We start from the raw sequence: 26,129 nt of genomic DNA, 5'->3' as shown, positions 1-26,129 counted from the left end.
GAAACTGTTATGAAGATGATTAAAGCCAGGACAATGAGATACATGGAAATGATACCAAAGTTGAGTGAAGCCACGGTCAATCTTCAAAATAACAACAATAAAACAGATCAAAAGTTGATTTTAATTAATTTGTTTTTGCACTGAAATCTACATTCATATTAGTATGATGTCATTTGGTACAGTAAACACTGCTTATGTGTGGTTTCACAAACCCTCCTCTTTATACTACAACCATACTGTCAAATGGAATATGAAGCATCAGTTCATTTTGTTTTTTTTCTTACCTAGGCTTACTGGCCCCTCGTGTGGGAATTTTTAACAAAATGCATAACGGAAGCAACAACTTCAGTTCTGGCTTAAGAGGGGAACAAAAAACAGTAACAACAAAAATACAGACTGAACACACAACTGATAAACACATACCGCTTAACAACAGAGAGGATATATATTTGTAAAAAGCACATTCGTATTAATAATAGATGCTTTGGAATGAAAACAGCAGCAAAGAGGCTCACTGTGATCAACCACCTGTCCCCACTTGCACTCAGCACATTCCACTTATATATATTATCTGACGTTTTTTCACTTGTGCCATTAATATGCATGAATACATGTCATTATACCCCCCCCCCCAAAAAAAAACAACAACATAATAATAAATAAGAAAACAGGTGATTTGATTGGTCCATGAGGTAAAATGTGAAATAAAAAATAAAAGGAGAAAAAAAGAAGAAGCAACAGTTGGAAAGATTTTTGAAAAGACAAAACATTCACAAAAGCAAGTGTGGCAGAGGCTAAAACAAAATTAAATGAAGAAAGAAAAGATTTTCATTGCAGACAAGAAAGCATCATGTCCAACAAGGTTTTATTATCTTCCCTCAGAAAGAAACACACAGACGCACACACTCACAACCTTTCATACAGTCAATCATGAACCTCAATAACAAATCAATTGCCCAGGCTGTAATGTTAACAAAGCCACTTGATGGATAATATTTGTATATTTACACTGAAGTGATGATAAACCCACATGTTCAAAGCTCAGACTGAACCCAAAAAATACGAGAAAGAGTAAAACCAAGAGCAACGAGATTAAATCACGATTTTCTCTTTTGATCCCTTCACTTTTTGATCTCCTCCTATGCACCGACCAAAAAAAAAACAACAAAAAAACAAAAGAACAAAAATGTGGGCAGGGAAGTGGCTTACAGAGACAAAGAGAGGGGTTAATAATGATAGTGATGATGGAGATGCTCAAAAGCAATGAACATGGTAGGCATGTAGTCTGTCACACGCATAATGAGGCAGGCAGACTCTTCTCCATTTCTGCTACAAGGAGAAGAGCACTTCAATAAAAGAGCCCCCCACCCCTCTTCCGTTTGGACTATCCTGGTTTGAAATCAAACACACCTGTTTAGAGGTTTGGTGTGGGAGAGCATGCAGTTAGCTACACAGTATAGCCTGAGTGGGTGGAATTAAAAGAGCACTTCAAAACTGCCCGCTTGGGTTTATATGGGGCCCCAAAACAAGTTCAGTTCAGCTCCTGTGTCAGAAGTTAAGAGGTTTAGGATGCAGGTTTTTACCATCGATCTGAAGAGTGTCTGTAGCAGTAACTGTAATGGTAGAAGCAGCACTAGTAGTGTTCAGCAGGCGACAGTCTTGTCTTTCTGGAGAGGAAATGGCTCAAAAACAAACCCACCCAAGAGTTGATCCCAAATGGTTCATCAGTAGCACTTCCAAAAATATTAATGAGCATTAGCAACAGATTTACATTGTTTTGAAATCCTGGGAGATTTTAATCCTGCTTCTGCATTAGAACAGGAGGGTTTTTTTTTTTCATTGGTTGCTGTGGCTGGTATGTTCTAAGATTCATCTATTGATCATTGATATTTTTTGAGGCAACTAAGATTAAAAACGTTTCCTTCAAGTGATGTTTTTCAAACTATCATGTTGGCTGGCATGCAGAAACATTCACTGCCATTTTTTTTTTAACCAGTCAGCTAAGTTACTGGTTGTTTGCAAAAGTGCCAGGCACAAATGGCAAACTTACCAGCCACAGCCAAAAATTACCAGCAATTTATTAGTGTAGGCCCATTACATCTATCAGAATACCAGTGCCATGATAATCAGTTTGGTCATTTTAGAAGTCCTGGTATTATCGGATTTCTTTTCCTTTTTGTCTTCGTCGTGCGATTGTCATCCATTCCTCCCTCCCGATGTTTGCAGCACCACTCAGGCAGTCGTACAGGTAGGCAGTGAGTTTAAGAACCATCACAATGTTTTTTTTAAACTGGCTGTTTATGCACCAGTGAGAAAATCTTCCCTACAGCCAGACATGAGGCAAAAGGTCATTTCCTTGACTGCAGAAACAAAGGAAAGTAAAGAATGACAAGGGAGTGAAGGGAATGGTAGAGAGGACACCTCTCAGAGGCTCTGCACCCCCAAGGCCCAATGTGGGCTCAGTCCTGTCCAATCTGGCCCAGTCTAACCCTTGCTGGGTTAGCCTAAATCAAATCCAGTCAATTCCAGTCTAGTCTGGTCTAGCTGGGATCCAGACTAATGTTTTAGAAGAGTGATTTGAATCCCTGGTTCTCAAACTCTGACCAGGCGTCATTTAATTCCATGAAGATCATCTTAGCATAATGTTCATAGGGCTGGCCTGTTGCCTGCAGAGAGACCATACATTTGCGAATTAATATAGAATAGTAAAATTGAGAGGTGAAATATTTGTAAATAATGCTGAAAATATATTTTACAGTAATACTTTTAACAGCAAGAGGATGTTTGTTTTTAGTTCTGACTTTAGTTCTGACTTGGCCAAGTGCATAAGCAACAGGCTATTACTGTACCTTATCTGGATGGACAATCAGCACAGCCTTCCTGTAGTACTTCTTCACCTGGTCAGGTGTCACCAGGTCAGCCATGCCCACAGGCTTCCAGCGGGTTTCGCCTTCCCACAGCACCGTGTTCAGAGTTGACAGCAGCGCTCGAATGTTTCGCTCCTTCCCTTCGATCCAGTCCAAGATCTGCAGCATGACAATAAAACAAACCATTACTATTTTTAGCAAAACACAAGGAAAAAAACTCATTCACTACTTTGTAAGGCAAAGCTGTGGGTGTTACCTGCCCAAACATGTCATGTTGGCAATTACACGCATTAACATGCTGCCCAGTACAACCACCGGGGATTAAGGACTTGGCTCAAGGACACCTCAGTGGGGGTAATGTGGGGAAGGCAAACACTACTCTTTCACTTTTCCCAACCAAATGTATCCTGTTAAATCTAAAGATCGAACCGGTGACTAGGGGTGGGAATCACCAGAGGCCCCACAAAACGATATTAACACGATACTTATGTCACGATACAATAATATTGCGATTTTAAACATATTACAATATTTGATCTTTTTCCGAACTTCAAATTGTGTCCCCAAAGGAAAATTCTTTTTCTAGTGGACTGAAAAAGCAATTTTATTAGTGCCAAAAAACAAACTTCTCATGTACAATTTATATAATAAAAGATCGATACTTGATGTTCGTGTTACGATACGATATTGCCTATACTATGCTGTATCGACTTTTTCCCCCCACCCCTACCGGTGACCCTCCAGTCAAAAGCAATATTATTATATACTAATTTCATCCACTCAGTAATTTGTTTCAAATAGTGTGCGTGTTCTTCGGTGGGTAATATGTTGTTTACTTATGTATTTAGTTTGTTACCTGTAATTTAAGTGGATCGATGTCTTTTGTGATCTCCTGTCTCCTCATTTCAGCGATGGTCCTTGGTCCCTTCTTATCAAGTTTAGAGGCAAAACCCTGAGTTGACAGCAGGTCCTCAAAATCATCCTCCTTCACCTTCGGCTTAGGGCCTGTGTTACATAACAGCACAGAGAAATTGAAGTCTGACATGGAAATTGTATGGAAATCAAAAGATGCAAGCAGAATTTATCATACAAGATGAAGCCTTTATGGGGAAGATTGGAGAACATCCCTTAAAGACTGAATGAAATCATGTCATGTGCTGTAGTTGCATGACAGAAGAACAGCATTAAAGCTCTTTTCTTTTTTTTCTTTTAAAAGTGAATGCTTGCGCAGCCGTTTCTCCAGTTTGGCTTTATTCCCAAAAAGAGTTATCATCACAATACAGAATGGAGAATTAACACAAAACTGTTCATAAATATCACAAAGTCCTTGTAGGTTTTTCATTTTCAAAAAAAAATTATCCCTAACAAATTCTTTCCCCATCTATTCATTGTCTCTTACCAAATCCCGGCCCGCGGACTCCTCTTTCCTCTCTTCCACCAATGACACTAGAGAAGTTGAGGTTGTAGTTGGGTTTGGTGGACTGTGGGCCTGCAGGCTGTGACGACGCTGAGGACGCTTTGGGTGCGGAGCCAGATCCTGATCCGGGCATCCAAGGTTTGCTCTGGGCTGAAGTGGGTCTTCCAGATTGCCAGGGCTGGGCTTGAGGCTTAGCAGAGGAGGAAGGAGCCTTTGTGCTAAAAGAAGGTCCGGATGTACCTGCAAGAAACATGAAGGAATCATAGTTATTTGAGATACATTTATAATTTTCTATTAAAGTGAAGTTTCTCTTTTAAGTGTGTTTTCCCGTTTTGGGATCACTGCTCACTGTCAGTGCAGTAGCAACATTACAGGCAAGTTGATATCGACCAGGTCTCTTACCTGGTAAATTGGAGCCCAGGTTTCCTAGGTCGGCGAAAGGATCAAAGGTCTGAGACTTGGCCTTCGACATGGATGGCGCAACAGAAGCTACAGACACGGTAACAATATGCGAGTTAGATTTCTTTGGGCTGACAATTTTCTAGATGACAATCCATAGTGTTCAGTAAGTTTTCAGTCAGCCACAAACCCCTACATAATGTTCCTCCACCTACCAGTGTTGGTATAGTTGGGTTTGCTGCTGGCGGTTGTGCTCATGTTAGTGGTGTTGCCAGCTGCCCAGCTATCCCACCCACCCAGCAGGTCTGGTTGGCTGGCTGATGATGTCATCTTAGGGGCATCATTCACTAGCTTATCTGTTAAAAGACAAACATCACCAATTAAGTTCCCATTAGCTAGGGCTGGGCAGTAAAACAATACTGACAATTATCGCGATATAATTTTCCATCGTAACAATATAATAAATGTTCAAAACATGTTTGATTTAATTCATTTGAATAACAAACAAATATTTCTATTAAGATTTTTATTTTGTTGCGGGAAAGAGACTGAAAAAGGATTTTAATTTTACTCATGCATATTTATTGAAAAAAGATTTTATTATGCTAGTTTTTAATGTTCTACCTCAGATTTGTGAAATGATCCACTGTTTGTCACGTTCTGACCATAAAGAATAGTTTAAAAACACAATTAACCGTTTGGTTTCTTCAACCTTCACTCAGGAGAAAACAAATCAGGCTTTAAACCTGAAAGAAATAATGATTTGAAATTTATCGTGATAATTATTGATATCAAATGATATGAAATGTTTTATTGTGATAACACAGCCCTAACATTAGCTACTAGCCGCTTTCATACAGAGATCCCACAATAAATGCTGAAAGAATATCTGCCAATAAGCCACGTTCGCTCATTCATACTGAACAAACGTTTCCGGCATAATCCTGCAACCACGAGTGCTATCACACAGTGATCCAGCTTTCCGGAACCAGTGGCATGGAAAAAATAATACAACACCGACTGTGTCTGTCTTTTTTTTTAAACAGACATCCGTTACTACCAACGTTCCTGGCTCAGAGACGGATCAAATCTACAAATCTGACCCCACCTCTTTCCGGCTCTGTACCTTTCATACAGCGCAGCAAGCCGGCATATTGCCACAATAATCCTGGAAAATAAGGCAGCGTGAAAGTGGCTACTGATTGCAGCAATAGGAATGACAGGATTCGGGCTAGCTTATACAGCCCAAGCAACCAGGTGAGCTTAATTGGCTTACGACCCTCCACTGTCAACCAACTGAGGTTGGCCAGGACAGCCTCCAAGACAGTGGCAGGGGCATCAGAGAAGTTACAGTAGCTGATGTACTTACTGAGGTTGAAGAGGCTTGTGTTTGAAGGAGGAGTGGGGTTACTGTGAGCTGAACTGAACCCGCTGGTGGCTGAACTATCAGAACCCAACAAGTCTCCAAATAGGTCCGGTCCAGAGGCCTGCCGAGATGAACCCACACTGGATCCAACACCAGAGCCAGACCCCATCCCAAATGGATCAAACAGATCGCCCACGGCTGCAATGCAGACACAGCAAGGGATAAAAAATGCATTAAGGATAACGGCAAAGTTTTTTTTATAATAATGTTATTAGCACGTATAAGGCCTCGCCCCTTACGTTTTGTATCTGGTGTGGCCCCACTGGGTGGCCCACTGAAGAACAAGTCTTCCTGCACTGCTCCTGTCTGACCAGCAGGGGGTGCAAAAAGGTCATTGAGGAGATCGCTGTTGCTGGATGCCCCTTTCAGGATTCCCTGGTCTCCTTGATGAGGAGCAGAAGAGGAGGCCGAGGAAATGGCAGGACGTTCGGGATCAGAGTTCAACCCCAAGAGGTCAGCTGTGTCACTGACAGGAGATTCCTGGGCTGCAGGAGGAGGGCTCTGAGGGGAGGGGCAAGAAACGACAGAAATAAATGGAAGGATGGAGGAAGAAAATAGAGCATGTAGGCTCTACTTCATAAAACTGTTAGGGTGCATGAAAAAGGTGATGGTATAATATGATATAATCAGCTATCCAAGATCTTCCCCACCTGGAAGTCAGCATCAAACAGTGGTTCGCTGGGGTCACGTGACAAAGGCTCCCCACTGGGGGCAGAATAAGAATAGGACTCTCCTTCTGATTCACTCAGGTCATCCAGGTCATTCATGGATCCCCCTCCTTGACTGTCTGAGGCATCCTGAGGGCCGCGTACATCTACAAATACAACAAGCCGATCAGTGGAAATTTTAAGGCACTTGATAATACTTTAGAATCCGTCAGGGAAGGCAGGAAACAAGATGAGAAGCACTCTTCTTTAGAGAGGAGGACCAGAATACTAACTAACTTTACGCAGCTAAATCTAGATGATTTTGCCAAGGAATTTTAATGCCTAAATATTTCCACAAGTACAGTACCTTCCCAATCCAGTGTCTGGAAGAAGTTGTTGGCATTGCTATCAGTGCTCCCAGGGGATTCTGGTTCCGTTGCATTGGAGCTTTCTAGGATCTGAGTTGGCTGGGGTGACTCTGAGTAAAATGCTGAGGAGCCTGGCTGGCGAGGCAGCTCGGGCTTACCTGTAGTGATGAAGGTTAAATTTCTACTTCATATGTACAAGGGAATAAAGAAAAATTGTAGAAAAATATGCATCCACTATGCTTTAGGCCAGTAAAGAAAAAAGATGTCTGATAAATAAGTGAACTGAGAAACAGATGCATGGATGTGGACACATCAAACCAAACCCCAACACTTTGAACACCACAGCCTGGCTTTTGAAAAGTAATGCCACCTACCAAATTTGCTGAGGATCTCCTGCTGCTCATCACGAGAGGAGAAAAGGATTTTAGGATTGAGGCCTTTGGTTTGGAAACCCTCCCAAGGAGGGGTCTTAGTGCTGGATCTGTCCTTGGGTTCCACCTCAATGTCCAAATTGACCTGGAACAAGTCTGGGTACTTCTCCTGGATGTCACAGGCATCCAAGTCATATCTGACAGGTAGATGGGAAAGAGGAAGGTATGGAGAAAGCACATTTCAAGAGTTAATTAAAATTTAAAAAAGAAATATAGTTGTAGATGATATTACTGTGCAGGAAATAAGAATTTTGAAGCTTAGAGTGACAATGATCTCAAAATTGCTTACGTACTTGGCAAACTTTACAGTGGTCGCATTTCTGGGGACAAAGCCTGTGTGAAACTGGATCTGAAACATCTTCATGGATGCCATCTGAAACCAAATAGTATACAATTTTAAATGAGCTTTTTTTGGTCCATATTCATCAACATTTTTCTTGCATCTTTTATAAAATTTATTTTACACAGACACAGAACAGCTGATGAATGTTGCACTTAAGCTTGTGCAAATTGTATACCTTGGCCTGTAGACGTCCTCCCAGTGTAGATCTTGCATGATAGATCACCACCAGTACGTCTCCTTGGACTGTCACATTGAGGGGAATCTCCGCTCTCCCATCCTCCATCTTAAAATCCCTGGAAAGTGCATAAGAGCGAGAGGAAAAATGAATAATTGAAATAGCACCATTTGTTTTTACTCCTTTAGGGAAAGCTGAAAGACAGTCTTGTTTGTGTATAAACTTACTTCATCCTGTCGTACTCCTGCGATGTGGTGAGGACTCTCTCGTCTCCAACATAAACCTCGCAGAACGGCCGGCACCCATTGCGCTGCTTGTTGAACAATGGCACGGGTGTCATGGCGATGGAGCGAATCATTATGGGCTTGCAGTGGGGGATGATGGGCTCCTCTGCCATCATGTCACACATGTACTCTATATACCTGCAGCAAGAAAATGAAAAATAAAAAACACAATAAATTATTTGGTGTTAAGGATCTATTACCCGATTGTAGAATCAAATGCAGATATGACAAAATTCCAACCAAGATTAACCAAAAACCATCCCCCTTTTCCACACTTCACAATTTGTGTGTGTGTTTTTATACCTCTTGTGTGAGGGTGCTATCCCGGGTGGGCAACGTTTCATTGAGAACATGTAGACAGCAGCTTCAGCTGTGGTGAAAAGGCGACAGAAACAAAGGAAGGAACAAACTGCCACAGCTGACGCTGCCCTGCCGTCCTACAGAGAGGAAAGGTGATGGTAACAATTACAGATATTGCAAGTGTGACTTTCCTCCCAATTGCTCTCCTCCTTTATTATTTCACAGTTGACACAATCTTATTCCATGACCCCACCCCAGCGTTCATGAAATCCCAAGTCATCATTCTTCTAGTAGGTGGCGAGAGGCTACATACCAGACAGTGCACTATACAGATGTTCCTCTGGTCTTGTTTGAGCCATAGATGCATGTTCTTACACACACTGTAGAGACTGCGGAGGTTGGGGGCTCGACGTACCTGCCAGTTACACTCTGACACCTACACACATACACAGACACACACAAACCTGAATACAACAAGAATCTCATATAGCTGCACAAAAGTGAAACTATAACCCCAGTCCTAGTTTAACAATAGCAAACTACTGTGGCTATCAAACGTATTTATTACAGATACAAATTGACTGTTGAGAGTTAACTTGTGACCCGCATTGAGACAGGGGAGTCTGGTAATGTCCCACACCCAAACACACACACTTCGTACCCTGTTGTGGAATCGAGAAGGCCTGTATGATCGTTTGGAGAGGTTGTAGACAGCATAGTGGCCAGCATGACGTGAATCCAGGAACAGACGCACGTCCTCAATGTTGTTCTTTATAGCGGACTCCACCCCCTCTGCTGGGAAGGACATGACTACACACACACACACACACACACACACGTGTAACCATTAAATCAAATGTTTATCTCTTTCTCTATCTCAAAATGCTTAACAATAACTAATATTATGATGTCACATCACTTTTACTTGCCAAACCTAAAAGGAATTACTTGAATCATGTAGTATTGAATAATGACTTTTATGCAGTATATTATGAGGTAACAGAAGGTTAAAAAATGCTTAAGTAAGTTTTATGGAGGGCATGCCTACCTGCTATTCTGGATGTGATGTATGAAATGTCCAGGTCCCCTTTGGCATAGCTGTGAGAGAAATTACAAGTGCACTTATAAATGCGAGTTGGTAATACAACATGATAGAGAGGGGAAAAAAACAGCATTGCACAAATACAGCCATTAATAACAGTCTGGTAACGCAACCTGGTTCAGAAACAAGAAAAGCTTTGTATTATGATATGCTAATATGAAAATGTTGCAAGATGGATAGGTCGATAATCACACAATACTGAATTTAAACTAGTTTAGATGGAGGTTGTCCCATAAAATAGACAATTAAAAAAATCTGTTCATCTTTCCTCTGAGTCTGTAATGTAGCGCAGGCAGATGCTTGTTGCTGCATGACATTGTGCTCATTACTGCCAATTGCTGGCAGTTCACTGATGGACATTTTATAGGAAAAGAAATCATGTCAGAACAATGACAACAGCAAAAATAATGCAGTGTTTCCTGCTGAATGCTATAATGTAGTAAACACAAACAAACCGCAGGCAAAGCAAAGACATTAATCTATCTATGCTGATGACACTCTATTCTATCTGTTTGGTGTCAGGACAGACATGTGATGCTGGTTAAGACACATATATTGCTGAAATGGTGATTTTAGTAAGCACTGGAGCCCTATTTTAACCTTTTAAGTGCCAGACCTTCATTCAATTCTCATTCAATCAGTCATTCATATAAGTCAGTGATTCCCAACCCAGGGGTTGCTCGGGGCATGTGGAAAGATACTAGCTCAACTCATTTTTAAACAATGAATTAAAAAGAAATTATGATAACAACATTAGCATAGCTTTCTGATATTTAAACTTAAAGACCATCACCACAAGCTCAAATTTGAATGTTTGATTTTAATTTTTAAACTCGTTATTGACTGGCCCAATCCCTTCCTGTATCATGCATAGAGAATATGTTTTACTTATTTTGTCATTCTTATCATTTGACCCTTCCATTCACCCTCAAATTGATGCTCATCTGTCCATTCACATCACGCTCGACATTCATACATTTGAATTACTGAACATGTGATGTTAGGATCAGCAAGCTGTGATTATGGACACAGCACAAAAGGCTTATTAGGGTTTCTCTACCGCTAAGTCAAACACAAACTACAGGAGCACACAGAGCAACGCATGAGTTGACACACTTCACCGACCCATATTTACCTTGGGTTGCTAGGTGATGGACACATAGTGGGACCATGAGGGATTGGGACAGAGAAAAGAAACAACAAAAATAAACAAAACGACCAAACAAATGAAACAAACCGATGATAGAATATCCTAATGAAACATCAAACTTTAACAGATATGGATGCAATGGCTATTAAAAGGAACACTTTGCGACTGATATGTAGAAAAAGGTTGAGAAAAAAAAAAACACAGCACACCTGTCTATAACCAGTCATAGTCATCAACAATCACTGTCAGTGATTTCTGCAGTGTCACGGATTGCTGCAGCAAAGTGCAGCAGACTAGATTACTCTTACCATCCATTGACTTTATAGATAACTTCAAATTCTGCCATCAGAGTGGAAAACTACATTTCAGAAAGCCAAGCAGCAAAATGTTCCTTTTAAAAAGTAAATCTGGGATCAGGGCAGGTATGAGTATGAATGGTTACAAAAACAATTTGCAGCTGTTCAATCATCTACATTTACTTCAGGTTGACGCAACTGTGATGAAACATGACGAAGGACAATTGACAAACAGCATTGTTTAGAAGACATTTGGTATTAAAAAGTCCTTACAGGGCCACTGCATTCTTTCAGTACAGTGAACATAAAGCTAGGGTAGGTAATGTTGGAGAAACTAGCAAGAGACAGCTAGATTTTGAAAGTATCCAAATGAAACAATCCCACCCCCTCCCTTCAGGCCTCTCTTCAAAGACACTCCCCCAAAACACATTTTCATACACAGTGAGTACACGGGCAGAGCCGCCAGACTGAATGAAATGATTGGCCACGCTTGTTACAGTCCTGCAACAGCCAGTCCTGCTGATTTTTTTTCATTTTTGCATCAGAGCATTTGATTTACTCATTGCTGCCGGGATGTGGAAAAATGCTTCTGAAATAAAAGACCTACCCTAGCTTTAGATTCTACAGTTCGCAGATCATCAAAACTGGAATAAATAATAACCAAAGCAAACACGGTGGAAGAATTAACTAGGTTCAATAAGTAATACATAGGCATATGTGAAGTTATGGTAGCTATTGCAAAATGTGAAAAGGTTATCTGAATGTTCAGTCCAACTCCAGAGATTAACAAATATAAACATTATGGGAATCATGAGATCATTTCAGCAAAGCATCTCCATGTTTTGCCAAGTGAGGAAGAAATTGGCTGTCAGGTTATATGAAGCAAGCACAATCAGTGCAAACTGATAATAAAGATTAACTGAAAAGTGTGTGACTAAAAAATGGAATGTGAATTAACACCACAACAATAATTATGGTAACAAGTGGTAACAAGGTTGGAGCATCTTACCTGGCTACTGACTGGATAACCTTAGAGGAAGTGTCCTTTATGTTGGTCAGGAAGCGCTCAGTTCCTCCCCTTAATATATCCAAGAGGCCACTGCCCGACTGATCAGGATCGTACATGCCTGTAATCATCGAGGAGGAAGAAAGAGAATACTAAGTATGATGCTGTTGCAGACTTTGTCATAGCTTAAGCACCAACATAGGATTTACATAGATAAACTAGGCTCATGGTTTAACCCTCAATGACAACAAAAATATTCACGCAAACTTGGAACAACCTGAAAGATTTGTAATATTTCAAAGGGGGGTGGCGATGGTGCAATGGATAAGACTATGCCTTTGATGTGAGAGACCCGGGTTCAATTCCCCACTGTGACCCTGAGCAAGATACTTAACCCCTAGTTGCTCCAGAGGCGTGCGACCTCTGACATGTATAGCAATTGTAAGTCGCTTTGGATAAAAGCGTCAGCTAACTGAATAAATGTAAAGTTCAAATAATTATCTAATAAATAGACCCAAACACATTAGACACCATCTGTTCACAAATCTACAATAAATGAAAGAAATGTTGAGCTGAAAGTGAAGTAGTTTGTTCTATATAACTGTAGATGTGGGTATCAAAAACGGCACATTCCCTTTTAGCAGCAACATGCAGGCACCCAAGATAAACACTACCGCACTCACAAACGCTTAATGCCATTAAGAAGTTGTTCATCAAATAGGGTGGAAGGAGATTGATTGTTTGACTATGAGGTCAATGCACTGGATAAAATCAGTTGCTTTCGGCTGTGGTGAAGCTGCTTGATGACAAGATACAACAGGCAGATGCCTCAAACTGATTCAGCATCATTTTCTGCCCAGGTCTGATGGTGAATTGACAGGAGGACTGGAGCCACTCATCAAGTGGAAGCGCAAACATATTGCCTTTCAACAGATGGCTGAGAAATCCTCTTAATAGACAGTACACAGCCTGCATGCGCGTGTGTGTGTGTGTGTGTGTATGCGTGTGCGTGGTTGTTTGTGTGTATAGATGGGAAAATAATAAGCCTAATATGCTCATTTAGAGAAAAAGTAACAGATAAACAACTGGAATATGATTTTCTTATGGTGTAATTTCAAATCTCCTTAAAAACAGAAGAATTAGCGATTTCTAGGGCTTGTGTGCTTTTGCTTCAATCTGCTTCAATCATCATGTAGGGTGTGAACTCATCAACTGTCATTGCGCTAAATGCCAATATGTGGTCTGTGGCTATCAAGTTTGTTTTCTCCAACACTCATTTTGGCAGATCAATCAATCCTGGGCTGCTCTTTTTTTCTATAGCTTACAAACCCTTGATACACAGGAAGGTGATCATAGGTAAAGTAACCAGAGTACTTATTGCCGTGTGTGACTGTCAGTGATGTGAGTGGTGTGGATGTGTGTATGTGAATAGAAATTAGGAGTTAGAAGATGACATTTAATTTCACTAAACTGCTCCTTTTTATAAGTAATAACATGCATCTATGCTAGGGGTCCCTTATGGGGTTTCTGGTTGTCCAGCAGCCAATCAATGATTTGTTCACTTCACTTCAGAATGACACAGCACTAATCCTCTGTGAACTATAAAGAAACACAATAAAGAAAACATACAGAAACCCACAACCTCTCTAACAAACACTGCCCCAAAACCCCAAGAAAGAATAATATTGCCATCCAAACAATTGTGTACCTGCATTGTTGGGGACGTTGTGGATCTGCATGGGCGGCTGGGCTCCGTTGTTGCCAAACCCTCCGTTCTGCTCCAGCAGCTGCAGACATTCATAGCCGTCATACACTGGACGCCAACAGTAGTACGGACTCAACATTGTAACAGGTAAGTCAAGAAAATGAGAACTAAGTTTACAAAAGCCAGGAGATAAGATTTTGCTTGGGATCTTCAAAACAGATATGAACGAGGAGCAGCAGCAGAAAAGGAAAGAAATTATCAGAAAAACAAAGATCGTCCTTAAAAATTATTGAAATGTCATCTTTAAAAACATTTTAAAATACAAAATTACATCCGAGTAAGTAACAAGCAGCGAGTTAAGCAACAGGTCTATGTCGCTTAATTTACAATTGCCAGCTCCAAAGAATTTCAAAAAGTGTTTGTTTCAAGATGAAACCATTTTCAGATGAGAGCTAGGGAGTTTGGGTCTGCGTTAAAGAAGCCAGACAGCCTCTGCATATCGCTTCCCGACCGGGATGTCTACCCTCTCAGTATTTCACTTCAATCTCTGCTCCCTTCCTTCGTAAGTTTTCTCCTCTCTGCTCTATCTCACAGTCTGCCTCTCCATATGTCTGTGCTGAGAAGTGGCAGAGGGAGGAGGAGAAGAAGGATTATACTCTCCTTATGTCCAGCAGAGAAACCCCTTCTTAATCCTAATCAGATCAGCGATCGCCAATTCTGCCTTCACTCTGCACACGTTTACCAGCCTTACCAGGATTCAGTTTGGTAAGAAATTGGTTGGGATACAGAAGAACTCTTCAGTTTACAAATTCGTTCTGAGCAATGGCATAATCTTAGAATAAGATGGAAAGATCTGCAGTACTACAGCACAGGAAAAATTTTACTACAAGGATAACCCGTGAGTGATTTCCAAAAAAGATTTTTAAAATATTCATACTTTATATTGTATATTAGAAATATAATTCAGAATACGCTGGCACACTGGAAAGTTATTGGAAGAAAGAAGTAGCTTTAGGAACTGTAAAGCTGGACATTTTTGACATTGAAATCAGCTTTACATTCTATTAATTTACAACTGTGGCTGAGGATTTGGTGATAAGAACCCGGATTTGTGGATTTGAGGTAAGAATCATAAGAGGCTGTGGCTGCTTAGTTGGTCATGATCTTCCATGATCTGTTAAAATGCTTTTCAATTCCAAAATCTTGGCTAAAATCTTTAATCGGACTTAACCACTGTGGGTGGTAGTTTACAATCACCATGCACCCCGGAATATTGTTTCTCCACTTCAGTGTTGGTATAACTTCATGCTTGTTTTTCATTTCAGTTTCACCCATTTTCCACCTCTATGTTTCTCCGTCTCTTTGGACCCATTAGGCCCATGCCAGCTGGAAAGAGAGGAGCCTGGGAAAGAGAATACAGACCCCTTTGAGCCTGCCGCTGAGTGTGTGCGCTGGATGTATGCGAGGCTGAGCAAGTGTAACAACATCAGCAATTTGAGTATGTGTGCACGTTCACACACACACACACACACACACACACACACACAGCGGAAGAAGCTGTGTGGTCTGCCTGTCAATAGCCTCTTAAAGCAGACACTGAGGATGTGCCCCTGTGTCTCAGCCAATTAACATGTTTACTTAAAACATCCATAATGCGAAAGTTGTCACCTACTCAAAACTGTTACCTGATGCAAACCACTTTAGACTGTGTAAAATTCACAAGCCACACAACAAGGTCTTTGTGGTGGTAAGACACCTTCAAATGCATTTTCCCTTCTCTCTTGGCTGGAAGAACGGACTAATTTATCAGCCACAGACAAAATTTTGCTCCATTTCAGTGGTGATCATTTTTGAAAATCTACCATGTTTCTCTTCAAGATAAGGGCTTGAAAAATAGCAACAAAAACAGCAAAAGCACGGTAAAGGTATACGTGCCACAGACAGCATAACTGCTTGATGGTGAAGATGATTTGGAGAAGTCTCACTGTGGTGTCGCTTCTTAAATCTAGTGCCATAGGATTTGCCATAGACCTACCTCTGTAATGGGAGACTTGGGGTTGACGTTCCGTGCTGCTGCTACCTCCTGGAGCTGGTTGACCAACTCTGTAATAGACAGACGCTCTTCTGGGTTCACCTTCAACATGGAACCTGGACAGCAGGAGGAGGAGGAGGGGGTTGCAGTGAAAAAAGAAGGAAATGTTAAAAATCTAAAGAGGTAGTTAAAGATGAGGAGAATGACAAAACATGGAGACACGTAAAGGAAGCAAATCATTATCAAGAAAATAATGCTATAATTTACCAAATAATTTTAAATGTGTATATGCTTTTGAGGTTAATTTACATTTTGTGCCACCGTTTGCAGGAAATGGACTGATTTATATTGTCCACAAGGTGGCGTCATATTTAACCTAATTAGACGGGATGTAACAACGTACCAGCAGCGCTGCCAGTATTCAGCTTGTCATGGCATTTCTCTGTACCGTGACAATATGAACATTATGTTTACAGGTGAAATCCTAAATATATTTCTGGCTGGTGAAGGTGACAGGACATTTGACTAGTGGCGATAACTGTGACTTGGAGTCAAAAAGACTAGAGGGAAATAGAGGGATGGATGAATAAATGCACAGATAGGCACAAACTATCAGACACAATAAAGGTACGTACGTATGAGCTCGTGATACACAGTGTACTTGACATCGTTCTGGGGGATTGAGTATTTTCCATTGACGATTTGCAGCTTGGCCCCCTCCTCGAATGGGTGCTGCTTAAAACACAACAGGTAGAGGATGCATCCTAGGGCCTGCAAGGGAGCGTGGAGAACATAAATAACAATAAACTCTCAAGCCACCTTTTTCATGAAATATCATGAAACAGTTACAACAAGAGACGTTCACACAAAACACTGTCGGAAGGCAACCTGCTGTGTCTAAACAAGTAACGGAGAAAGTGCCAACTAATGACCCTAAATAATTATTTTCAACAAGCTGTTTCTGTCGTAATCATACTGTATTTTCCCAGACCTAAAAAAAAACAAAAACATTTTCTAGCCATGACATTGGAGGACAAAAAATAAATAAAAGTAAAAGCTCTGACCCAGATGTCCTGTTTATCGTTGATGGGGAAGTTGGAGTAGAGATCGATCATCTCTGGCGTTCGGTATGCTGGAGTGGTGTTCCTTGTGATCTACGCACAAACAAGAAACAGCAAACTAAATAAAACACACAAATGCAGCTGCTGGACCACTGTGGGGTGATCAGAATCAGAATAACCTTTATTGTCACTGTATCGATAAAAACCAAAACAACAAAAGTGCTACTTTGTGTAACCGCTAAGCTTAAAACAGCCGAAGGTTATGCAGAGGGTTAAAGTGGGCTATAGTTGACGCGCTTACCGTGGTCGCTTTGGCTTGATTGAGCAATGATACAACAAAGCTTAAAGTTATCTTTTCTTCTCTGTTGTGAGAGATGTTTATTGGATTTACACAAGGATTTCCTTTTCCATAACAGAACAATATTCCATCTTCACCAACAGTCACTTAACATGCATTCAACCACAGCCTCCTACACCTGTGAGGTGCCAAAACACACATTCATTCATCCTCACATTAGTTCATTCATGTCCATAAGGATAAACTAAACACTAGTAAATATAAAAGCAAAGAACTGCTGTTAAAAGTATTGCACACATGGAAGAAAACATTCACCTGTATGTCTAATTATGCAGCAGATAAAACCAGAACCAAGTCTACAGCTATAGTCAGATGTTGGTAAATCTCAGCGCCATTGACTATTTTCCTGAGAAAAGTTTATAAAACTAAACTAATGGTCCCCCCACATAGAGCTAAGCACGCTTTCAGAAACAAATGATTAAAATAAACTAAAAACCTCCTCAGATGTTCCATGATAAAAAGCTTTTCCCTCAAGCATATCTTTTGCTCTATTAGACTGAACACAGGCGCCTGGATGGAGACGCAGATAATTTCAGTCAGAGGCCAGGATCTCTGGGCTTCTGCATACTGAGGTCATCTGTGGCAAAGCTCCTTGTGTGTGACTAGTTATGGTGTAAATATCATTAACCTGATCAGTGCTTCCTGGACCTCTAGCTGTTAATTCACTCAAGGGTTTCTGGTTCCTGTCCAACACCATGACGACAGTATTGCTACAGATCCTCTGTGACTTCTGAATGTGTTTTTTCCCCCTCTCAATTTCAGAATTGATATTCATAGTGAAATTAAAGGATATAATGTATTTAAAGAAATCTGGCTGTTATTTTCTTTGACAAAGTAAAACCATTAGTGCCTCAAATAAAATGTTTGTGTGGTGTGAAATGTTGAATAAACTGAAAATATCATGAGTGAAATATAATGGAGACAGTTAGTAGGGCTGGGGGTGAATAGTTCACAGTAACTTCTGCTTCAGCAACAGCATTTTTGATTGAAATGCCCATCTCTATCAGTTAGAAATCTTGACCTTTTTTGTGACTATTTATTCCTTAACAACTTCAGAATTCATATTTTTAGGGCGGGTTCACACCAACCTTGTTTAGTCCAGATGAACCGAATACGGGAGCGTTTACTTCCTTGGTGCACTGACACTGGACTCGAACTCTCATACGGAAACAAACAACCGCTCTCTTGTCCGCCTCAAAAAGGTGGTCTCTGACCGCTGTCAAGTGAGCTATGGAGCGATCCTTTTCTGGTGTGAACACCAATCGAACCAATAACAGGAAGTTGTCATTTCACTGGTTAAGAAACGTTTTCTCATGCTGTTTTGGTGACTGGTGAACTAGTGTGCTACCAAAATCTAGAGCAGCCTAGTTGTGGACAAACCTGGATTCACAATGAAGTGAGATGCTTCCTGAATATTTGGGCTAAAGAGAATGAATCTCAGTTACTACAGAAGGTGTATAAGATGACTAAGGTATTCAGCAATAAAAGAAAGGAAAACTGATTCCAGTCAACTGATGAGCAGTGTCGTATGGAAGTAAAAAAAAAAACAAACACAAAAAAAAGTCAACCGTACCTAAAAGTACTGTACTTTGTGTGTTGAAGGGATTTGGGTTGTTTTAACCAGCTGACTGAAATACCAATAACAGAACGCCATTTCAAACACATGGCTTTTGTTTACAATTTCTGGACTGTTTGAGTTTTGCCTTTGTGAACAAGCGGACCAGTTGGAATATCCAAACAATGTACCATCCTCACCGAACCTATAGTTGTGAACCCGCCCTTAGTCTACGCACGATAAAAACTGTATTACATAGATTATTTCAAGATTGTTGTAAAGTAGAAAAAAAACTTAAAAGAAAACATTATAAGGCTCAATGGATTAACATCAACTGCAGTTTAAGTGCCCGTGTGTGTGTTTGTACCTCATCCTCCACCATGGACCTCTTCTGTGCCGACCAGCTGTAGTCAGGGTAATGTGACACTGTGGTGGCGCTGCCAAAGTCACACAGCTTGATGGTGCCCTGGTTACTAATCAAGAGGTTCTCAATCTGCAACACATTGAGTAAGCAGTGAGTGAGCATGTCAATCAATACACATTTAATAAGGTCTAATTAGTAATTGAAATGTATTGTTGTCTACCAAAGAATGACAAACCTTGAGGTCTCTGTGTATGATTGGAGGTTTCTGTTTGTGCATGTGCTGCACGCCGCGGCATGTCTGGTAGAAGATTTTCAGCACGGTGTCACATGACATGGGAGCCCTCTGCTCTACCCGCTTTATGAAGTCCACCAGTTGACCTGATGCAGAAGACGTACAAACAGATGAATGAAAACCCAGCAGTCACCCAAGTGAAAGTGACACCTCCCACTACCCAGATTTTTTTTCTGTTGACTTTAAATTATCTGAATTTGAGAAAATGTGAGACACTGCAGATAAAAGTTTTGCATCATGCAATAATAATAGTTAATTCAATAATGAAAAGGGGCTTTACGCACATCAAATAAATGTTTAATGAGTGTTGAGATATATATTTTTTGCTTACAAAGCTGAAAAAAACTGAATGAAATCAGTCTGTTGTAATCAAACAGTCAGACTGAACAGAAAGGAAGTAGAGCAGGAAGTAGAAAAGCCGCAGACAGGAATCATGAGTGGCTTTCAGTTAAAGTTACTAGGAAAGGGTTCTGACCACTCACATTTACTGAAATTTAGCTTGATGAATGAGTAATTACTGATTTAGCAATAAAGAAGTAAAGAATGAAAGAAGTAGAGAAAAAGTGTCTCTGTGTGTGGGAATGCGTGCATTTACCTTTACACAACTCAGTGAGGATCAGGAACTCGGCCTGTCCAGTGTCAGACTCCTCCTTGCTGATGGAGGCAGCAGAGCAGAACTGAACCATGTTGGGATGACCTGACAGCTTTTTCTGTAGAGCAAGCAGGTCAAGGAACATACAGTATAACCACTACTGTGGCGTCAAGCCCGGCCTCAAGACAGTAACTTCAGAATCTCTCAGAATCATTTTTAACTGTTGGTTCCCTCTACTGAGTTATCTCATTGATAAAAACTGTAAAATAAATCCTCCCCAGAAACACTGAAATGCATCTGTGATTTGATCTTAATCCTACTCCAACCACTGAATAACAAATACGTGAATGAAACCCCTTCAGAATTATTCAATTTCTGCCCTGCTCATCACTTCTTCTCACACAGGAAACACACCAGAGTGATTTAGAGAAGATTCACAAGTGACAAGCTTCTAAAGACAGAACCACATAATACACACCAGTCTGTTTGTGAAAGCACAATGCTATTATAAAGTTAAGCACTGTAAATATAAATTAGTTCCTGTATTGCGCACATTATGTGGTGGGTTAGACATGGATTAGAGCTCAACCTGCCTTGGTTACATGTCTCCCTCCGCTGTGTGCTAAAACAGAAATGCTGAAAGAAGAAAAAAACAAGTGCCTTTTTATGACGTTCTGGAAATGATAAAGGATACCATGAAGCAGACTTCCTGTATGATTTCCTTGTTCTTCTCTTCTTCGTTGGACAGCAGCCTCTGAAACAGAAGCAAACACACAGACCCGTTGGTTTGTTGCTGTTCTGCGATCAGCTGACACCTCATCTTTATATGAGACACACCCGAGAGTACTTCGTTAACAAATTCCTTCAATAATACTGCCTATACACAGTATTTGCTTTGAACATGGGAAAACTGATTTTGATGCCAAGCAAAACAGGATAAAAGATTATCACGTTAACTCCTCCTGCTGATTCTGCTGACTATCAAGTTCAATGGCCACTTTCACAATTCAGTCAATACCTTTTTCTCTGTCATTTGTGTGTTATTATACACATAAGTATAAACAGTTAATTTGCCTAACTTTGCACAAAAAAACCCTCACAGAATCTTAACCCTGCATAGCTCAGCAGTACGGACACAACATGGACAGAATTATAGTATGTATATAAGTATGGCGCAGATGTTGTCCACATAGCCAAACCTGTGCCATAATTCTTCGAGCCTTGTCGTTTTCTAATAAAATGGAATGTTTCCAAAATGATCAACAACAAAGCAGCAGGAGCAGCTGCCATCATTGTTACATTCAACTTTCCTATAACAGTTTTCTAATATGCAGTTAGCCCAGCACAATGCACAATCAATGCAGACAGAGCTAATGTTCCTGATTATGTGCATCATTTATAGACATGCCTACTAACAAATGAGTGAATTAATGAATGACTGTGCAATATTGAGTGGTACGGCTAAAACAAGAGTGTAAGAGTGGCTATACATGTAACAAGCAGAGGGTACTTTATCTTACCTTGAGGGCATAGTCTTTACCACTGCTCATGTCCTGGGCTTCATACACAAAGGCAAATCCACCTGTGAAAAAAGACAGAGCAACCAGGCTGTCATTTACATTGCGTTATTACATCTAGCTTTTAAAATGATACATAATCATTGATCTCAGATGTTCAATGTCTTGCAGAAATTGTGTAATATAGTCTAATGCAGCTACTGTCTTGGATTAATGTCAAATTTCTATATCTAATTTGTTCTGCTTCTCTTCTCTTTACGCAAGTCACAGCCATGTGACATCATAATTAAGGTCAAATATAACAAATAAAGGGAACATATGCAATATTGGGGTAGGTTTCCCCATTTTTAAAGGTGGAAATCCCACCACACCATACATCCATTACCTTATGAATACACTGTAGAGAGCAGAAGCATTAAAACCACCAGCAATGTCCTGCTTTACACATGAGGTGGAAGCTGCCAAGTATGCACAGTCTTATCTGTTGGCCACAGAGTAGCCACATTGGAGCTTAAGTGCCTTGCTCAAGAACAACACAAGTAACCTTCCTGTCACGAGCTCACTTCTCCAACCTTTGGACAACTACTAAACTCTTGCTGAATATAATGTTTTTAGCAAGCCATAGTCCAAACAAGGCCGTCGGGGGGTTACCATAGTGATGAGTAAATCAACTACCGGTCTTGCTTTTCTTTGTGAAAACCTGAATGAGCATGCTCAAGATTCAAATCTTTAAAGCTTTATTTACAAAGGGAGGATTGCCCAGGGGTGTACAGTGGCTTTTACTTTGCCATTCCTGTTTGTAAAACTTTGTCTGGGATTCAAACCAGCATACTAGTCAGCCAAAGACAAGTTTCCACATTTGTGGAAATGACACTTGCATGTCATATGCCAGTATGAAAGAACACAAGTTTTATTACATTTGTGAGTCCATGACCAACATCTACACATACTTATCCGTACTGTAAACACTTAATGCTTAACAGCCAGCTATTGAACCAGTACATCATTTATTGTCCAATTCCAGTAACTTTGCTTTGAGAATGTACACCCTTCCCTGTGGGGATCACTTGTCTTCCTTCTGTTTTGTGCTGGCAAAGGGAGTGTCTGAAAGCTGAAAGGCTCCATTTCCTTTGCTCCAATTACCAATCCATTTCGAGAAAAATACTCAAAATGGGGCTAAAAATCCTACTCCATCCCAAACTTATGAAATCTTGCAAGGGTACAATCTTTGTGGTTGTGTTAAATAATTACAGGAATAAAAAGGGAAAGAATCACAGAGTAACCACTCTAGCTCTGAATATAGAGACCTCACCTGCTCAGAGGAGTATAAATGCCAAAAGAAAGGAAAGGCAAGCCGAGCCTCACTGTTCCTAAAAACCTGTTTAGTTAATGTGAAGACATTAATCTCTGCCTCACTAACCTGAAGAAGACAGGGTATGTAGTTGTGAAACTGAGCTCAATACTACCACGATGACAACCACCACTTGTGTGGTGACTTTTTCTTTCGTCTGCAACTCAGCAGAGCGGTTTCTTAAATTTACCCATGTGCATTATGTGGCGACCCAAATAGATCCTTTAAAGTGGATCAAACCTTGAATGGTCATTGCCTATCTGCCTAAGTGGCTGGTACAGAAGACAGACTAACTAGTCACGGCCCTATAAAAAAATGGAACCACCTGGTTACAGCCATCCATTGTATTCTCTCACCAAAGATCTCTGTGAGGAAACAACAACAAAGACACCTTTCAAACAACAGGATGGGAGTTTGACCAAAGTTTTAGTGTAAAACGATCTTGAGTTTTACCATCTGCTTTGATTTTAAGTGGATGTGTGATCACAACCCCGTGATTATATGGTTAATGAAAGGTGAAATTAGTGTTGAAACAGTTAGTTGTTTTTCTAAATAATCAAGTTAATTGTCATTTATCAAGCAAATAATTAACCATTAAATTGTGCCTACTTCTCAATTACTGCATTACTCTTTGTAATATCATTTGAAGTTGAATAATTTTATGCAATGGGCATTTTATACTATTTTCTGGCATTTAGAAGACTTAAGAATGAAATATAAATTTCAAAAAATCCTCCAGTTACAAGAAGGACTTTGTTTCCGACATACACATTTAAAATGTATTTGGGAATAAATGCCTCAGAATGAGTCAGAGGGTTGTAAAAAGTGGACATGGTGGTGGGTACTCTGAATTACAAAGAAAAACAGTTGTTGCGACAAAACAATCTGTTAGAATTAGTCATAGTCATTATGCAATCTCCAAGTAAGGTGGACACTGCTAGCATTGCTGACAATAAGACCTAAGAAACTTTCCAACTTCTTCCATATCCATTTGCTTTTTATCAGTTTTTGCACCAACTAGAGCAAAACAATGGCCAAATTGTTCTTAGAATAGTTCTAAACCACAAATAAATAATATTAAGTTACAATTAATATTCTTTTTCCTGTCACTGCGATGTTTTTTGTAGCAATTTCATGATAATACATGACATACTAAAAAGTGGCTCAAGTTAGCTTGCTGAACCACTAAAGCCACACCACAGATGAGTTAAACTCTGACCTACTGCCCTGACCATGCCGAAAACTATGCTGACACTGGACGATGAAGTACTTATTTTGGGCTTAACGAATCAAAACTGCAGACTGAAACACTATTTTCTTTTAATAGACTACACTACACATTAAACATTTACCGGCGTCTGCTTTACTGGCCACTATGACGAGTAAGACAGTATAGCAACATTGACACTTAATTGCAATGAGGGCACGAATCCTTGTTCACAGCCACAGTGAACAAGCCAGATCTGTGGGTTTACACATGTCCTGTACCCAAATGTGTTGCATACAAACAAAACAGGCTGCTAATTCGGGTTCAACCTCAGACACATTACTATAAACCAATATTGCAGAAATAGTGTCTCCTTTAAGTTTGCAGCATGTGAATAGGGGACTAACCAAATGGTATTATCTTATACATAAGATAATACGTGTTTAGCTTGCTAAAGAAACCAAAATATCAGAAATAATGACTACAAATCCTATTTTGTTTGAGATGGCAATTAACTGGCAAACTAAGCAAACGTCCAATTCGTCAGGCAGACATAAACACAGCTTTCCTGCTGCTGACCTTCCAAGGACCAAATTAAAAACATTTAATCAACACATTTCATCTTTAGTTTTCCATTTGTTTCTTTTGCAGCCTCTTCAGAAACACGCAGGGTTCAGGGAGGAAGGGGCACTGGCACTCAACCAATCTCTCCCTTGATGGCACAAGACAGAATCCAGCTCTGCAGACACTTGACATGTCTGTTTGTGTAGGTAAAAATGAGCCCTTAACTTTCCCTGGTCAAGTAGGAGGTTTGGAAACACCACTGCCATCACTTATATTTTCATTCTACCACGGCACACCTTCCTACCCTCTCTATTATAAACTTTCTCTTCAGTCAAACATGTCTTGCTGCCAAGGAAGATGATAAGGTTTGAGGTGTGTAGCTAACTATGGGTTGGGAGTTGGTGGACATGGAAAATGTCTCTGCGTTGTATCTCCCTGTGACTTAACGTTAGAGCTCAACAAGAATAGATGGAAACGTACAAGGCTGGATAAAAGTTAAAGTTGTCTTTGCGTCACCTTCACACATCACAACCTGGAAATGTATTTACTGCTTAGACACACGAAACCAAATTATCAATTGGTGTTTTCTCGGTGACTCATAGCTCTGCAGTTGCTAAAGCTATTGTCATTGACTACGTTAGAAGTCCCGACTGACACTAATGCTAGCCTGTTAGCTTGTCCAGCTAGCTAGCATGCCAGAGCCGCGCTAGACGCCATCAGCACTTCTAGTCGTTGTAATTACACCATCTCACCTTCCGCGATCACCCTCTTGATCCTCAGTTTCATGTCACCGAGCTCAACGACTTGCCCGACGAAATCATTCTGGTCCCGGCTGGCCGCTCCGGCCGTGCCGGGCCCGGCTAGGAAATCCAGTGCCGACTGGAACAGGGACATTTTACCCAGCGCCCTGCTTCAGATCCACAGCGGCCGGCTCCAGGTGAGGGAATGCGCTGTCTGAATCCCAGCTGGCTCAGCAGAAAACCTCTACGGCGGTTTACTCTGTTATAAAGGCTTATAATCAGGCGATATTATTATTTCACTGGACGCAAACATCCTCTTCCTGCTGCTAGGCTGACGAGGCCGCCACCATCGCCAGTGCCGACTTCCGTGAAGGGTGATGACGTCAGGACACGATTCAGTCATGTGACGTAGAAAAAAAAAAACGAAACAAACAAAAAAGAAAGGACGCTGGACGTTCAAACCAACCCAACGCAGTAAAATCTGTTTGGCTTAACTGTATGAACAAATTATGAAAAAAAAGAGAAAAAGAGTTGTTTTTATATCCGCATTGACAGAGACCAGCCAATCAGTAAACGTTTT

General features: G+C 40.6%; 1 protein-coding gene across 2 annotated transcripts; it reads right to left on the bottom strand.

Moving 5' to 3' along the window:
• Nucleotides 1–102: 102 nt before the first annotated feature.
• Nucleotides 103–25,931, bottom strand: gak (cyclin G associated kinase). Of its 2 annotated transcripts, XM_038702681.1 has the most exons (30): nt 25,562–25,931; nt 21,691–21,752; nt 20,865–20,924; nt 20,174–20,288; nt 19,522–19,664; nt 19,290–19,415; nt 17,013–17,102; nt 16,584–16,719; nt 15,952–16,064; nt 13,920–13,998; nt 12,215–12,332; nt 10,895–10,903; nt 9,706–9,755; nt 9,319–9,467; nt 8,971–9,093; nt 8,661–8,794; nt 8,301–8,495; nt 8,074–8,191; nt 7,849–7,928; nt 7,499–7,692; nt 7,124–7,282; nt 6,760–6,923; nt 6,349–6,610; nt 6,053–6,247; nt 4,899–5,039; nt 4,687–4,773; nt 4,267–4,524; nt 3,724–3,872; nt 2,850–3,026; nt 103–2,666 (listed from the first exon to the last, which is right to left on the bottom strand). In XM_038702681.1, the coding sequence occupies exons 1-30, from the start codon at nt 25,701–25,703 to the stop codon at nt 2,565–2,567; spliced, it is 3,930 nt and encodes a 1,309-aa protein (XP_038558609.1). In that variant the 5' UTR covers nt 25,704–25,931; the 3' UTR covers nt 103–2,564. The 2 variants fall into 2 exon arrangements, with proteins under 2 accessions (XP_038558609.1, XP_038558610.1); XM_038702682.1 differs by lacking the exon at nt 10,895–10,903.
• Nucleotides 25,932–26,129: the final 198 nt, after the last annotated feature.

The sequence above is a fragment of the Micropterus salmoides genome, unplaced genomic scaffold (genome assembly GCF_014851395.1).
Source record: "Micropterus salmoides isolate LMB-PRFRI ecotype aquatic unplaced genomic scaffold, ASM1485139v1 Ms_hic_scaffold_7, whole genome shotgun sequence".
Taxonomy (NCBI): Eukaryota; Metazoa; Chordata; class Actinopteri; order Centrarchiformes; family Centrarchidae; genus Micropterus; species Micropterus salmoides.
Note: the sequence above shows the minus strand (reverse complement) of the source record. Positions and strands in the feature narration are given on the sequence as shown.

Excerpts from the sequence above, each read along its gene's own strand:
- gak (XM_038702681.1), bottom strand. The coding sequence starts at position 25,703 with ATGTCCCTGTTCCAGTCGGCACTGGATTTCCTAGCCGGGCCCGGCACG. Across the intron at positions 7,929-8,073 it reads GAGGACGTCTACAGGCCAAG|ATGGCATCCATGAAGATGTT; the intron begins GTATACAATTTG and ends ATTTGGTTTCAG. Across the intron at positions 3,873-4,266 it reads AGTCCGCGGGCCGGGATTTG|GCCCTAAGCCGAAGGTGAAG; the intron begins GTAAGAGACAAT and ends TATGTAACACAG.